Source organism: Cotesia typhae, unplaced genomic scaffold (assembly GCF_013202065.1).
Source record: "Cotesia typhae breed Kobodo isofemale line unplaced genomic scaffold, CoteBio_Ctyphae contig_127, whole genome shotgun sequence".
Classification (NCBI taxonomy): Eukaryota; Metazoa; Arthropoda; class Insecta; order Hymenoptera; family Braconidae; genus Cotesia; species Cotesia typhae.
Genome location: NW_027423716.1, coordinates 232,595 through 248,587, shown reverse-complemented (window position 1 = coordinate 248,587; position 15,993 = coordinate 232,595). Strand labels below are relative to the sequence as shown.

General features: G+C 28.0%; 3 protein-coding genes across 10 annotated transcripts; 1 reads left to right on the top strand and 2 right to left on the bottom strand.

The window, feature by feature from the left end:
- Positions 1 to 988: 988 nt before the first annotated feature.
- Positions 989 to 15,902, bottom strand: Argrs-m (arginyl-tRNA synthetase, mitochondrial). 8 transcript variants are annotated; one of them, XR_012480941.1, is made up of 8 exons: positions 7,481 to 7,543; positions 7,030 to 7,386; positions 6,836 to 6,955; positions 6,404 to 6,741; positions 4,534 to 4,735; positions 3,952 to 4,460; positions 3,474 to 3,721; positions 2,976 to 3,319 (listed from the first exon to the last, which is right to left on the bottom strand). XR_012480941.1 is itself a non-coding variant. In XM_074258579.1 (6 exons), exons 2-6 carry the CDS (start codon positions 15,157 to 15,159, stop codon positions 3,286 to 3,288), a joined length of 912 nt encoding a protein of 303 aa, XP_074114680.1. In that variant the 5' UTR covers positions 15,160 to 15,371; positions 15,462 to 15,902; the 3' UTR covers positions 2,976 to 3,285. The 8 variants fall into 8 exon arrangements, 3 of the variants coding, with proteins under 3 accessions (XP_074114662.1, XP_074114680.1, XP_074114673.1); XR_012480938.1 differs by lacking the exons at positions 2,976 to 3,319; positions 3,474 to 3,721; positions 3,952 to 4,460; ... (3 more) ...; positions 7,030 to 7,386; positions 7,481 to 7,543 and adding exons at positions 989 to 1,436; positions 1,499 to 2,143; positions 2,591 to 2,818; ... (2 more) ...; positions 14,580 to 14,707; positions 14,784 to 15,902; XR_012480942.1 differs by lacking the exon at positions 3,474 to 3,721 and having other exon boundaries at positions 2,977 to 3,319; positions 7,481 to 7,542.
- On the bottom strand, positions 1,113 to 2,114 carry LOC141537398 (integrator complex subunit 9-like). Its single transcript, XM_074258382.1, has 3 exons — positions 2,055 to 2,114; positions 1,572 to 1,947; positions 1,113 to 1,459 (listed from the first exon to the last, which is right to left on the bottom strand). The coding sequence occupies exons 1-3, from the start codon at positions 2,112 to 2,114 to the stop codon at positions 1,113 to 1,115; spliced, it is 783 nt and encodes a 260-aa protein (XP_074114483.1).
- On the top strand, positions 2,362 to 2,934 carry LOC141537631 (metallo-beta-lactamase domain-containing protein 1-like). Its single transcript, XM_074258743.1, has 2 exons — positions 2,362 to 2,733; positions 2,795 to 2,934. The coding sequence occupies exons 1-2, from the start codon at positions 2,585 to 2,587 to the stop codon at positions 2,814 to 2,816; spliced, it is 171 nt and encodes a 56-aa protein (XP_074114844.1). The 5' UTR covers positions 2,362 to 2,584; the 3' UTR covers positions 2,817 to 2,934.
- Positions 15,903 to 15,993: the final 91 nt, after the last annotated feature.

Genomic DNA, 15,993 nt, shown 5'->3' with positions numbered 1-15,993 from the left:
ATAGCAATGTAAATGTTTAATTTATTCACTGGTTTATTTGTTGAAGTTTTAATTATATTTTTAAGGTTTTTTTTGTTAACTTCCAACTGTTAAACTAAGATTCTACTTGTAAAATAGTAAATTATAATTATAGAATTATAATTCTTGAAAGAGGTTTGAAAATTTTTAAATTTAGAAATATTTTTAAAGATTTCTTGTAGGTATATTGAGTAACATCTCAGGATTTTCTTAACAGCAAGAGAAGTTTTAGTTGAATTTATTTTAAAAAATTGACACTTTTAATATTAATTTTAATAATATACCTTTAAGGAAAATTAATCAAAACTTTAAAATCGAATTACTAGAAAGTAATAAAGACTAATTTCGGTTAGTGATTATTGTACGTTCCCTGATTAAAAATATTGATTGAAAAGTATTGGGAATCAGTCACCCTATGTGAACTGTATATCTATATATACATGAAAAAGAATTGAAATTATTCAAAAGTATTCTAATTTCATCATTTTCAATCCTTTTCAATCAATATTTTTAACCAGGGTTAGAACACACAAATTATTCGCATGTAGAATTTATGAAATAAAGTTTTATGTTTATGATATTGAATTCTTATTGTAATGATTACATAATACTTTTTAACGCTCAGACTTTTAAAAAATTAATTGTGAAGTCTTCATGTCACTATTTTTACTATAAATAATATTTCAGATTTTACTGTTGTTGAAATCTCTAAATTCTTCAACCTGTTTTGTTTGTGGTTAATATAGTTAGACAATATTTTTAGACAAAATTATTTTTCCTGATCCTTGGGTACTTAGTTTTATTATAACTGTCAGAAGTATCCGAAGTCTTCTGAAAATAATATAAGTAAAAATATACTGTGTCATGCTTTTCACAAAAGGCATATAACTAAATATTAATACACACATCGAGTAATTATGATTATTTTTTAAACAAAAATTTTTGTATAAACGTTTATTATGATTCAACATAGGATAGCGATACAAAGCAACCATAAAATTATTTTATACTTCAATTTTCAAAAATTCAATTTTCTCATATTATGCAAACTTTTCATAGAAATGTGTAAAACAATTGTTATGTGTTTACTGTTTTCACTCAAATAAATCATTAACAACTCCTGAAGGGTAACAAGGTATGAGAACACACCCGCTGCTTCGAAGAGTCATCGCTACCGCCATACACAACTCCCCGAGCATCGTGTCGAAATTTACTGTTGGGGTTTGAGTCAGTCCTGTGAGAATTAAAACGTCTGAATGCTTGAGAGTCGTTTGTTTCATCGGTCTTGGATGAGTTATCAAAGTTGATGATCCGCTAACATAAGCAACTTTCTCGTGCTCGCAAGAAATCAACCAATTACTGCTTCCTAAACAGTAACCGGAACTTATTGATGTAACTGTCAGAGCTCTATAAATGTCCTGAAGAAAATAATAATTAATACCTGGGAAATTTAAATTAAATCACTTACTAATATACTTACTAATATTTGATTGTATCCTACAAGCTGAATATTAGACAACGCGGAATTTACAGCGTTCATAGTGTACAATTGCCTCCAAGATTTGGTTTCACAGCATCTGCTAAAGGAGACGGTAAAATATGGAGCATTTCCTTCCAGTATTTAGCTAAAGTTGTTCTGGGAGTCTGCTCGATATACTGAACTAATTCCTCCATGAAGAATCTTCCAATCTGCAGTGTAGGTTCTGTTGCATAGACAATTCCTTTGAACCCTGTAGCCTCGGTTATAAACGGCAAGCCCATCATACAGGTGTAATTAGACACTAATATTACGTCAATCTCAGAAAAGTCTACGATTTTCTCCAGAGGAGGTGAAAATTCAGGGATTGAGTCTACGAATATTCGACCACAGCATTCTTTTAATTCCTCTTCGATCTTCCATTCTTGGTTATGATACTGCTGATAGAGATTCTGGTTATGACAATGATTGTGATGGTTGTCTCGTGGAAGCCAGTTTCGGCAGGGCGTTGAATTTGTCGCTTGGGACCATGGGAATCGGCATGAAATTTAATATTGACTGCATGTTCAGGCTGCAATCCAACATTATTATTATGCCTCTGAATGTTAACACCAAACATGGTTTTGTTGGTTCACTTGATAGACAGTACTGAAATTTTTTTATTTGTTTACTAAGAAATTTAATACTGCAAGTGTATAATTTATTTATTGAAAATAAATAATTAATAATAAATAATAATTGTAAAATTAATAAATAAATTTTTGACTTACCAATTTCATTTTTTATTGTAATAAATTCTAATTGTAATAAATTTTTATTGTAATAAATATTTGTAATAAATTCTTTATAATAAATCTAAAAAAAATATAATTATTTATAAATACAATCAATCTTTTTTTTTTATATTAATTACAATTAGTCAATAATAAATTTTTTTTATTAATATTCAAGTAATTTATTGAATAAAATTACACTAACTTTAACCTAAGTACCAAGTTAGTGTACGTAAACAAACCGGTTTGACGTCACGTGTAATTATTCGCACAAATCTTATATATATTAATTTTATATAAAATAACTAAAATAATAATGTACCAAGTGATAGTGCTGTTTGATGGGTACTCAAAACAATTAGAAGATGGAAAATCAAAAGCTAATTGCTCGTGGACGTTGATCAAAGGCCCAGAGATAAATATTATTGTTGACACTATGACTGCTTGGGACCGTGATTCTGGCAGGTAAAAGTTTAATTTTTATTTATATAATTGTAGGTATTAAATTGAAATGAAATATTTTTAGCGTTGAGAAGTCACAATGTTAAGCCTGAAAAAATAAATTATGTTGTGTGTACTCATAGTCATGCTGATCATATTGGTAATAATAATTTATTCACAAATGCAAAACAACATATTGTAGGTACTTGTAACCACAGAAAAAATATATTTGAGGAATTACAATAGAGTACTAAAGGTAAAAAATTTATATTAAATTGTGTTGTGTAATTTATTAATAAGAAGAAAGTAACAAATTTATAATTTACAAATTAAAATAAATTTTTGATTTAGATGAATATCAATTGAGTGAAAAGATAAAAATAATAGCAACGCCTGGACACACTTCTGAAGATATATCGGTCTTGATAAAAAATTGCAGAATAAACGGAGATTTATGTTGTGTAGTAATTGTCGGTGATTTATTTGAGAAAGAAGAAGATATCAGTGATCCTTTGATATGGAAATCGGTAGGTAGCAAAGATCTCGAAGAAACTCAGGCTAAAAATCGTCTGATGATTATCCACAGATTATATTGTACCTGGACATGGACCTATGTTTAAAATAACGGAAGACATGAGAAAAAAATTAGAATCACAGTAATTAGAATATAACTTATGACCTTTGCAACACAATTTATTTATAATCAAACAAATTGAATATAATTATTGATAATTATAAAAGAATTTAGGTGACGTAGCATTTACCTGCAATGCTTTTTCTTTTTATCAATGATAATATAATACTGATCGTGATTACTTCTTATAATTATATCGTATTCCCAGGATATAATAAAAATAATTATTATAAATGTACATCAAGGTTTATAGTGTAGGATAATTATGTTGAATATTGAAACAGAATATTTTATTTATTTAAACAGACGTCTAGTGCAGAAGTCTAATTAGATGTTGGTGTACGGCAGTGTATGATGAATAGGGACTGCGTCAATTGACTGGAAATGAAAAAAAAAAAACACAAAAAAACAAACAAATAAATGAAATGAATTACTGTCTTAGGTAACTTATTGAAAAATAATTAGTAATTTCTTTTAATAATTAAATAAATAAGTTTTACCATACACCAAATATTGTAAGTACATGTAATAATAATTATTTTTATTAGTTATTATTAATTATTAGTAGTTGTTAATAAATAAAATCTAATAGATAGATAATTAATTACCATGGAATTGTTGCATTAAGAAATTTTTGAATACAATTTAAAAAAATATCAGTGCTATGAACAATTAAATTATAATCGATGATAAATGCTTTTAATTTTATTGGCAATTCGGAATTTTTAAATATATATTGTTTGTTTTTTTATTTAAAGCACGCACACACATACAGTTAATAAATTCTATGAGCTCATAGACACAGCAAATATTTATTTTATATATTAATATCTTAAATCACATATTTTTACACTATTCATCATTTTTATTTTATAATAAATATATTATTGTTGTCAAAAGAAAAACAAAACAAAATAAATATTTTTAGGATATATCTAAAAAATTAAGTCGATCCTTGGCCATAACCAAGTTAGCCCGCATTTTCTCGTGTAATCTCTGTGCTCTTTCATCAACTTCTTGTCTACCGACCTAACGTTCGACAGCAACTCTTTTCTTCAACTCTCTAATACCTTTATTTGTTATAATTCAATAGCCATCTCTTTAGGTCCTAATTGTCCTAATAACAAAGTGAGGTTATATTTTTCATTTAACACTTTAATTATTAATTAAAAAAACTAAATAAACAATACCTTCATTTTCTTCATCAATTTTCATCGCCTTACTAATGAATTCAAAAGCCCTTCGATGGAGATGTTTTTGTTTGTCAAGCAAAGAGTCACCAGGATATTTGCAACACAACTGAATTATCTTGATCACTTGACACAGCCAGTAAATCGTTAGTTTCTGGTCTAATAATACTCTCAAATTAACACTGACTTTTGTTTGTCTTAGCTATGCGAATAAAGCAGAAAAAAGTATTTTGTCAACACGTAGATGTATTTAAAAACAACTAACAGATGCCCTGATAGCCAGCGCTTTCTCAGTAAGTAGTTGGCTTCTAGCAGTTACGGTTAACTTGACATCGAGTTAGCGGTAATTTTTTACATGACAACAGTTGTAAGCAAATTGACGGAAATCTACGGCCGAAACTTGAATACAAGTTAACAATCAAACTTGTAGTTAAATTTCCGTTCAACTTTATTACAATTTGACAGAAATACTTTGTACAGCAAGTTTTGACGTCTATTTGCAGAGTAAGTTATAGGTAACTAATAGGTAATCGCTCGCTTTGCCAACTCTTTCCGTCAAGTTTGCTTCAAATTGCGGACGTAGATTGACAGTAAGTTATAGATAAGGTGGCTATCAGGGTAACTAATAGTTAATCGCTTGCTTTACCAACTCTTTCCGTCAAGTTAGCTTCAAATTGCGGACGTAGTTTGACAGTAAGTTACAGGTAAGGTGGCTATCAGGGTGACAAAGCACTATTCTCAAAACACATTCAAGACGAGTACGAGTGGAAATGATAGGGATAACCGCTTGCCATCACCGTACGACACATCCTCTCGTGATCATTTGCTTTTTATTATTAACATCCCTTTTTTCGTTTATCGCATTATCCTCAATCAAATTTATCAGTATTTTAAGACACTTCGACATTGCCGATTAATACCTACTACATCGATAAGAAGGTTAATGCGTGCAGGATTCAGAACCAAGACTGCTATGGCGAAAATTATGATAAAGCATGGTGAAATTATCACCGTCGTCGTTGTTGTTGTTATTTTTGTGGTTTTTAATCCTTTACAATAAAATACATGGACTCTTCAAGTTAGTGATTAGTTGATAATCGTAAAAAAAAGACCCTGATTCATTATTGGTCAAACCGTAAAATATGAATGTACATACCACGATATCAAAACATTATCGAATTCTTATTTGAAAAAATTTAGTTAGAAGGCTCACGAAAGCGCGCAAATGAAAATTTTTTGTACAATTAATAATATTAATATTTAAATAGCTCGCGTTCCACGGTAGTTTGCGCATGCGCAGTAGTGTTTATTTGAACCTACATAAGTGGTATAAGTGCAGTGGGTGTAATGATATTAAAAATTATTTTTTGAGAAAAGTAAGATCGAACAAACATTTTTTTTGATCGGACAAACAATAACTAGCTTAGATTGATTAAAAAAAAAAAAAAAAGTTTAAATACTAAAATTGTCAGCGCTAGGTTTAAGCCCAATTTTTGAAAATTATTTAAAAAAAAACCAAAAACGAACAAACATCAATTTTTCTCGGACATTCATGCACAAACGACGAACAATCGAATTAGTGCAAAAATTGACTTTCCCCGCCAACTTAAGAGCTGCATACTACGCTTAAACACTTAGGACAAAAATTTTTTTAGTCTGACTTACGAAAGTTACTAAGGACTTGGTTCAGCTGAACACGCTCAAACCTATCTTATATTCATTGCTAAACTATAATTATTTTTTTTTCAACACTGAACTTAGCGCACTCTACTGGTGCATTGGAAAACTAATTCACGTTCCAATTAAGCTTCAGCATGATTCGGCATCGTGCGCCACTGAGTCGCACTATGCTCTGTCATTGGAAAACTACCTTTGTAAGTTACTCAGCATATACTGAGCTAAGTTTTCGGCCTGGACAGTTTACGGATACTTAGGAACTTTTTTCTTGTCGCCATTTTGCTTGGTAATCTGACATTAAATTTGCTTGCTGGCTAATTAACTAGTTATTTAGGCTTGTACAAAAGTACAAAACTTTAAATTTAATTTAAGGCAAATTTTTGTATGTTAATTATTGCTCTCATGAAAATTCATATTAATTAATAGTTTTTCGAGTTTTTCGATCTTATTACACGATTATTATTACACGCTTATTACACGATTCAAACGTTCAATGTAAGTTTCCAAGTGGTACTTGACATCTTCAGAACCCTAATAATAATAAATGTTTGTTGATTTTAATTAAGCCATCATTCAATTTGTATTACTAATTAAATTTAGAGATTATTATAATTTTAAGACTTACGTAATCGGCTGCATCCAATGCTGCGAACTGCGTAAATATTTGATTTAACGGTTTACGACAGATATTATGACCATTTTCGGACCAAGAATGCTTCAAAACCGGTGGCACGTATAAGACGAACTAAAATTAAACGTTTTTCATCGTTAGTAATTTCTATAATTCCAGGAATCTCCATTTTCGATAAATTCAGTTACACTGCTTCAACGAGTTGATGAACATGAATTCTACACTAATGTGTCCGCAGTAAGCACTTTCCAGACGGCGGGGAATAACACGATGAATGTTGTCGATGAAAGGTTAAACACACAGTCCATATTGGTTTCCTCAAGTATGTATTGTTGGAGAACAAATTTAGGTGCCCCTTTGCGGAAAGCGTAATGTATATGTACTGCATCGGTTCTCATAATACCAAGGGGATCCAAATCAGGTACTAAATGACCCCGGACCTAATAAGATCAAATGATAGCTTGTACAGCTAAATGGTTGTTGACAACTTGTTTATTTACAGGATCTTGACCGACTTGAGAGCTAGCTCCCAGATATAAAAAAACCTGAATGAAAAAAAAATAAATTAAATATTAAAGTATATTTTTCATAATATTTAAAGTTTTTGTAACTAAAAATTATGATTTAACAAATATTTACCAATTGTTTACAAGTTGTAATAGTTAACTTATCTTTTTTACTACCCTGCTGTCATTCATACTGAAAACATTAAACACTATAAGTGCGCATGCGTTTTAAATTTGTTCGTACGCATGCGCCAAACGCATCGTTCTCCCACTCATGGCGTCATCATTTAATGGCTATTCAAACAGTAATAATAACAATTCTTCCCTTCGCCGGATTCTTACTGCGCGACTCTAATGATGTGATGTCATCATAGCCTCAGGATGGCCATTTAAATTGTAATTATTAATTTCAATAAATTATGAATAAATAAAAGTTACTATCGAATAAAATTGACCAATATCGAAAGAACGAATCGGGAGCAATTTATTAAGTTGAAAAAATATTGAAAAAAACCTAAATTCTCTGAGATATGAATAAAATAATTTTTGTAATTTAGATTGCAAATAATTAATTAAATAATTATTTAATTACTGGAGCAATTACGGATTATGATAGAGCATTTTGGGAGCAATTTTTCCAAATTTGGTTGAAGAAATTCCATAGAATTTCCACGCTAACTTAATTGCGGTGTTGATAACCAATGTTCAGTAAGAAAATTCGTTCATGCCTACTTATTGAAAGATCAAATAGTAATTAGACTAAATATAAAAAATGATCACAAATTTTAATTTATAAATAAAAGGACTCACCGTGTCTTATAAAATAATTCATCAGACACACCGTCAGTCGAAAATGATTCTTTACTGTTTTTAAAATAAGTCTATTTATTGAACTGGATTCATTTTCTTGATGGAGTTAAATGATTTGGTTATAGTTTTTTAAGTCTTTATATTTAATCTATCAATAAATTTATTTTCGTTTGATAGTAAAATATTTCATTGTAAGTATAAAACATCAAAGTTAAACCGACTTCCTGTAATTGTCTCGAATTTTAATTTCTCTCAGATTTTCCTAAGGAAAATAACACCAGTCATCATTATAATTGCTAATAATTTCAAACTCTTTTATTATTATATCACAATAAATATTATGAAATTTTTTCTAAATCAGGCTTTTAATTAAGCGCTTAAGTCACAAATTTATAAAAGTACACTCAAATTTCATCATTTAATCCAAACTTCTTCATTTCTTAAATAATTTTGGTAATTATACAAATCAATGTTCATTCTTAGTTAAAAACCAAGTCAAAATACTAAAGTTATTTTTTATAAGATACCACATAGTGAAGATTCATTTCAAAACATTCAGAAAAATAAATTATATAAGTATTGAGACACTGAAGTCAAATAATTTATCTTTTCCTAATTTACTTTAAGATTTAAATTAATTACTCAATGAAAGATAATAAAAATTAAGCAGATTGAATTAATTAATAAAGAATCTATATTACTTGAATAACAATGTGAAAATGATAAAGATAAGTCACACAATTATAAATTCAAATATTTTGAAGTTTATATTTAAAAAAAAATTAGCTTAAAATTTTTAAAATTAAAGATCGAAACTTAATATTGCATATTTAATCTAAAAATACTATATTTTAATGTTAACTATAGTTGCTTCCCGAGTAAAAATAATTATATATATCTATATCTAATTATATATAAGTATATATAATTGATATATAACTATATATAATTATATATAATTCTTTCGCCAGAATTCTTCATATTATATATAGTTATATATAACTATATATAATTTTTTACCCGAATTCTACATATTATATGTAGTTATATATAATTTTTTTCTGATATCCACCTATTATATATAGTTATATATGATTATATATAACTCTTTGAAATCAGTATATTATATATAATTATATATAGTTATATATAATTATATATAATTATATATAGTTATATATAATTATATATAACTCATTCTCCTATGAATAAAGAATAATAAAGAAGTAATAAAGATTTTATTCAAGTGATAAGAATCCATTTGTTATAGAGTCATAGTTAACTTAAAAATTTTATTATAAATTTAATTTTTAAGTTAACTATGACTCTATAACAAATGGATTCTTATCACTTGAATAAAATCTTTATTACTTCTTTATTCTTTATTCATAGGAGAATGAGTTATATATAATTATATATAACTATATATAATATACTGATTCCAAAAAAAAGAGTTATATATAATTATATATAATCTTTTTCTGAAATTCACTTATTATATATAGTTATATATAATTATATAAAATATTTCGATTTCAAAGAAAGAGTTATATATAATCATATATAACTATATATAATAGGTGGATATCAGAAAAAAATTATATATAACTACATATAATATGTAGAATTCGGGTAAAAAATTATATATAATTAGATATAGTTATATATAATTATTTTTACTCGGACTATTTTTTAAGTTTTTAGTATAATTAAAAACCAATATTAAATTTAATATAATGGGTCTTAGACATACGCAGAGAAAATTGATGATGATTTCTTTTAGGTATGAATCGTCATATCTTTTCTCTTAACGATCCTGATCAAGATACTAGAATAAAGTTATAAAATTACGGTATTGTCTGTTTCTTGTTTCTTGATATGAAAATTATTTACAAAATCACAGCGTTTCAAAAATTTCAAAATTATCCTGTTTCTTAAACTTTTAGACTGAATACGCATAGGCTTATTTCTAGTTTCATGTAACTTGATTTATATTCTAAACCTATTTAACTACTCAGTTAACTTATTTTTTTGACGCTATAAAAGACTTGTGTGATTGTTTCTAAAAATTGTTCTATTACAAGAACTCAGTATAATTTTAGCAGACACAGAAATTTTTTTAGAAAAACGGTCACTGAAGTAGTTTGAGCAATATTGTCGTTTTTATGGTAAAGACTCAACTGTTGTATAAACTTCAACACAATATTTATGACTTACATTAATGTGTAAAATCAGATAGATCATTATAAATAGTAGAGATCTCTACTACTCAGCATTTGGTGTTACTAATGAATGGTTTACTACAAATTAGACAGTCAATATCAATAGTGTTAGTTTTTTTCAAGTTTTGTATTATCAATATGTATACATAACTATTTCATCGTAATAAACAGCTATATGGGAAAAAATTATGAGTAGAAAAAGTTTTGTTGAAAAATTAGTATTCTTACATTTTATTTAATGGCCTCAATCCTAATAGTTTCATTCCTGTATAGAGAATATTTTTTGCAACTTCATAAAGTAGAAGCCGTTGTGAAGCAATATCTTTTGGTTGATCTTTTACTCTCAATTGTTCCAGTGTTCTGTTTACGGCATGACTAAAAAAAGAACATATATATACATAATATTAACCGTTGTCTATACTAATATTATAAAGAGGGAAGATTTGTTTGTTTGTTTGCATTAAATAAGCTCCGAAACTACAGAACCGATTTAAAAATTCTTTCACTGTTGGGAAGCTACACTATCCCCGTGTAACATACGCTATAATATATTTTCAAATTTTTGTTAAATACCCGTGCAAAGCCGGGGTGGGCTGCTAGTTCTTTATAAATTAAATTATTAATTCATTATAAAGTGATAGATTAGTATTAGAACGCTAAAAGTATCAATACAAAAGAAAAGTCCAAAATAATATCTTTTTCTACGAATTAAGAAGGGGAACCGAAAATGTGGAGATCGGCATTAGCTTTTCAATACAATAATCTATTGCATCTAGATATCTTATGATATCCACCACGTACGGTTGTGGGTCGAACCCATCAGTGGCTCAGCGCTTAACCAAATTAATCAAATCCGCCTAAAGATACAGAGTAATTTGTCTTGGTGAGCAGATCACTAGGAGATGGTGAGACGTGACTTGTTTTTATACCCTATCAGAGATTGCTCCGGCTTCCATTTTCAAAATACATATCAAGTAAACATTTACGAGTTGACCAATTTCAAGAAATTAAAATAATTTAAAATCAAGTTGTTGATTATTTGTTTAACTCCATGTTAGAATTATCAATATATTAGGGTGTGCCAAAATATAACTTCCTTGATGGACCTCTTAAAATTGGAATTTTGGGTTCCGCTTTTAACAGGGGCTGCGTTTGGGCGTTTCCTGAAATATTTTGGGGTGAGACAATAAATTTGATTTTCACAGAATTTTTTAACAGAAGCTTAGTTTGGACACTTCCGCTGAAAATTCAAAATTTGGTCGGAAGTGCCCAATTGAATCTCCTGTTAAAAATTCTATGAAAATCAAATAAATCCTCTCACCCCGAAATTTCTCAAAAAATGCCTAAATACAGCTGCTGTTAAAAGCGAAACTCAAAATTTTAATTTTAAAAGGTTTCTCACGGAAGTTACATTTTGGCACACCCTACAATATATATATATATATATATATATATATATATATATATATATATATATATATATATATATATATATATATATATATATATATTTTTTTTTTAAAGCTCATTAAACGAGCTTTCATTTTCATGTCATTTTATTCTCCCAAACTGAAAATAACCTCTTCGTCTGTAGGTATTTAATGAAACTTTACTATTGCATTCGTTTATCGTTCCTTAGGGAAAAGGGATTCTATTAATGTGATTGAAGTATTTATATTATCATTATTAGTGTTGTGATCTTATTTAAGTAGGAAATCTACTTCCATTTCGGCTGCTGAATGGCACTTTTTTATTTTCGTAATTTCTAACTATACTTTCAATACATTGCAATAAAAGAAATAGCCGATTTTTTTTAACAGTGTAGTTTGAATGTATGTGTGTAAGCCTTTTATAACTTTTGAACGGCTTGACCAATCGTAACGGGGATTCCGGCATTCTAAAGGGTTCCACTAAATTTGGATTTACTGAAAATTTGAACTAATTCGATTTCATAGATTTCGAGGAATCGCAAAAATAATTTTTCATTAAATTTTTTAGTGGAGTCACTTTCAAACTAGTGTACTAGTTGTTTCTATAATCTAATAATCTCAACTTCAAAAATAACGTTGATTACCGCAAGCCCCATCAAAACCGGTTAATTTGTTCGGGAGATATCGTTGACGGAAAATTTCGAAAAAAATTTTTCTTCGGAATGACGGGTTTTTTTTCTGTTGCAAGGTAATGTAAATTTTAAAAATAGTGTACATTACCAAATTTGTATTTAAATTTTATTCAGTTTTTGTTTATTTTTACTAGTGGAAAGTTTTTACACTGTTGATGGTAAATTTTCCGTTTCAAAACGCCACTTAGAAAAGTGTTTTTTCATCAATAACTAACTACTTTTGCAAAAATATCTAAAGTAACTTGATAAAATAATAAGTCGAATATAAATCGAAAAATAAATTTATTAATTCCGTTGATTTTAGTATACCTGTTGATACATGAGTACTAAAAATTTTTGTTACTGACATAATACTTTAATTTAATTTTCTTACCTTAAGTTAAACAGATATTTTACAAGATAACATGCTTCCAGCGTTTGGTAAGAAGCGATGACTGCTTCATCAAATTGAGCAATAATTCTAATTAGTTCGTCGACAATTGGTTCTTTTAATAAAGACGGATCGCATTCATCTGGTACAATTACTTCACAACAATTATCTTTCAAATTGGTTAGTCGACAATGCGTGTACTGCAACTTTATTCCTGTTTCTCCTTTCATCTATATTTTATATATTATGTTATGATCCTAGGCTAGAAAATTGGATTTCCTGGCAAATGTGATTTAAAAATAGAGGCTTTTATATCACATCCGTCAGGGCATCTAACATTCTGGTTGTGGGTCGTATATTATACCCAGCCAAAAGTACGTCAAATGATTAATATTCAAGCAATCAAAAGATATGTTAATAACTTAAATTTTATAAATTGAAATATTATTTCAATAACTTTAAAGTATTCATAATACTAAAGAATATTATCAACTTCAACATTTTTTATATAACAAACAGTTCAATAACACTATTTGTAACGTTCTTTATAGGTATTAACATTTTCACGGATCTTGAAATTGGATATGTTCAATTTTTAGGAATTATTAAGGGGAAATACCACTGTGACGATCGAAAAAAGGTGATTTTCGGGAATTTTTGACATGGAAAATAAAGGAATTTGGGGATTGGATTTTTTGAATTTAATTAAGGGTACATTAAAGATTATTACCCTAAATTTTTATCAAAAAACATTTAATTATTAAAAAGTTATTAACAATCTCGTAGAGCACTAGAAAAAATATCCCCCTCCATGATCGGCTCGATAACTCAAAAACGGATCATCTGGAAATAAAAACCCAAATTGCTTTTTAATCAGTAAGGATGTAGTTATCGTCGCACGTACGGAATTTCAAAAATTTTCATTTTAAAAAAAATGGCGACTGATTGAAAATTTTCTCACTATTCTTACTGTTTTTTTCTTTTTGTTTTAACCCGGCTAAAAAAATCTTTAAAATAAAAATTTGTTAAATTCCTTACGTGCGACAATAACTACATCCTTACTAATTAAAAAGCAATTTGGGTTTTTATTTTCAGATGATCCGTTTTTGAGTTATTGAACCAACCTGGGAGGAAAGTTTTTCTAGTGCTCTACGAGATTGTTAATAACTTTGTAATAATTAAATATTTCTTAATAAAAATTTAGGGTAATAATCTTTAATGTACCCTTAATAAAATTAAAAAAAATCCGATATCCAAATTCCTTTATTTTCCGTATCAAAAAAATTCCCGAAAATCACCTCTTTTTTTCGATTGTCACAGTGGTGTTCCCCATTAAGTTGTAATTAAAAATCGAATCGTTTGATAAGTTTAAGAATGATATCTTTTTAAAAATTAAGGAAATTGTTTCACTTATTTTATTTTTGTATTTTTTTTAAATAATGTTTGAATTTATAAGCTTATCAATTTCCTATCAAATGCATTAGAAAGCTCATAAAATAAGCTATCATTTTCATGCCTTTAAATTGTTATTAAGTTCAAATTATCTGGTGATTTATATAATCTCTATTTCTTTAATTTAAAATTAAAAATTATGGAGCGGATTGTATATACATTGCACGAATTTTTTTAAACATAAATAAAACAAAAAATTGGTAAAGAAATATCATTGATATTTTCTTATAATAGCTAAAATATTTTTAGTACTCACATCTAATGCTGTATTCCAGTCAAAATTATAATCTCGAAGACGCCTTTGTTTAAGGTCATTAATAATTATAGCAGATATTCCTAATATGTCAGTGCTTTGATCATTTAAATCAGGGTTAACTTTCGTGGCTGTAATGTATCATTCATCATTATATTAAATTAAATTTTTGTTATATATCCATATACTACGTACATTTATACTTACTGTTTAACAGTTGTTGTTTTTTTTTAACAACCTCATAAGCTTCATCCAAAAAATTATTTAAAAATACAGCAGTTCCTTTTCTAGTACTCATGCCTATTATTTTACCAAATTGTATATGATGTATATTATTTGCCCAACTCATATTCAATTTGGCAAGAATACTTTTTAAGCTTGTAAAATGATTATGCTGTGATGAATCAACTACATAGTACATATCATCAAAACTATACTTATTGGCACGCTCAATAGCAGCAGCAATATCTCTAATTAAATACAAAGTTGAACCGTCACTTTTCATTATTGGAATAAGTCTATCATTAATAGATACAACTTTTCTACCTTTTGAATCTGTTGTAAGAATCTTAGAGTCAGCCATAATTTTTAGTACGGGGTCAATATTAGTACGGTTGTATGAAGATTCCCAGTTATATTCATTAAATTCTACCCCAATACGATCGTAAGTTTTTTCTAACTCATTGATGGTATATTCTTTAAAATGTTGCCATAGATTGAAATAGTCATCATTTCCATTTTCTAATTGACGAAAAATTTCCCTCGCTTCATCCAAAATTTGGTTGTCAGTTTCAGCTAGTTTGTTAGCGTAAACATAAGCATTGTATAATTCTTCTATTGGATTATTTTTAATAACTTTATCAGGTTTATTAACTAAATTCATACCCAATATAATTAAACCTATTTGAGTGCCCCAATCACCTAAGTAATTTAACTTGATAATATTGTTATTAAAAAATTTATTAATATTTGAAATGAAGTTGCCTATGATTGTTGAGCGTAAATGGCCAACATGAAAAGGTTTTGCGATATTCGGTGAACTAAACTCAACAATAATTTTTTGGTATTGTATGGCAGAGATAGAGCAACAGTTTTGGATGAATTGCTCTGTAATATTGCTTTAATAAAAAAATCTCTTTCAATATCGATTGAAGCAATTTCAGTGTTATCTTTTTCTTCAATTTAAAATTTTTCAATGGACTATTCCATTTCTTATTAATAAACTTGTGCATATGATTCTCAACATTGTAAGCGTTTGTTTTTGTAGGAAATTCAAATGTAAATCCTCTATTTGTGTTACGTTGAAGGCACATATGCCATAAAAATATTTTTCAGGAATGTCAGCATATTTGAAAATCTAAAACAATAAATTTAGTTTTTATAATGTTCTGGATAATGAGTTTGGATACTAACTTAC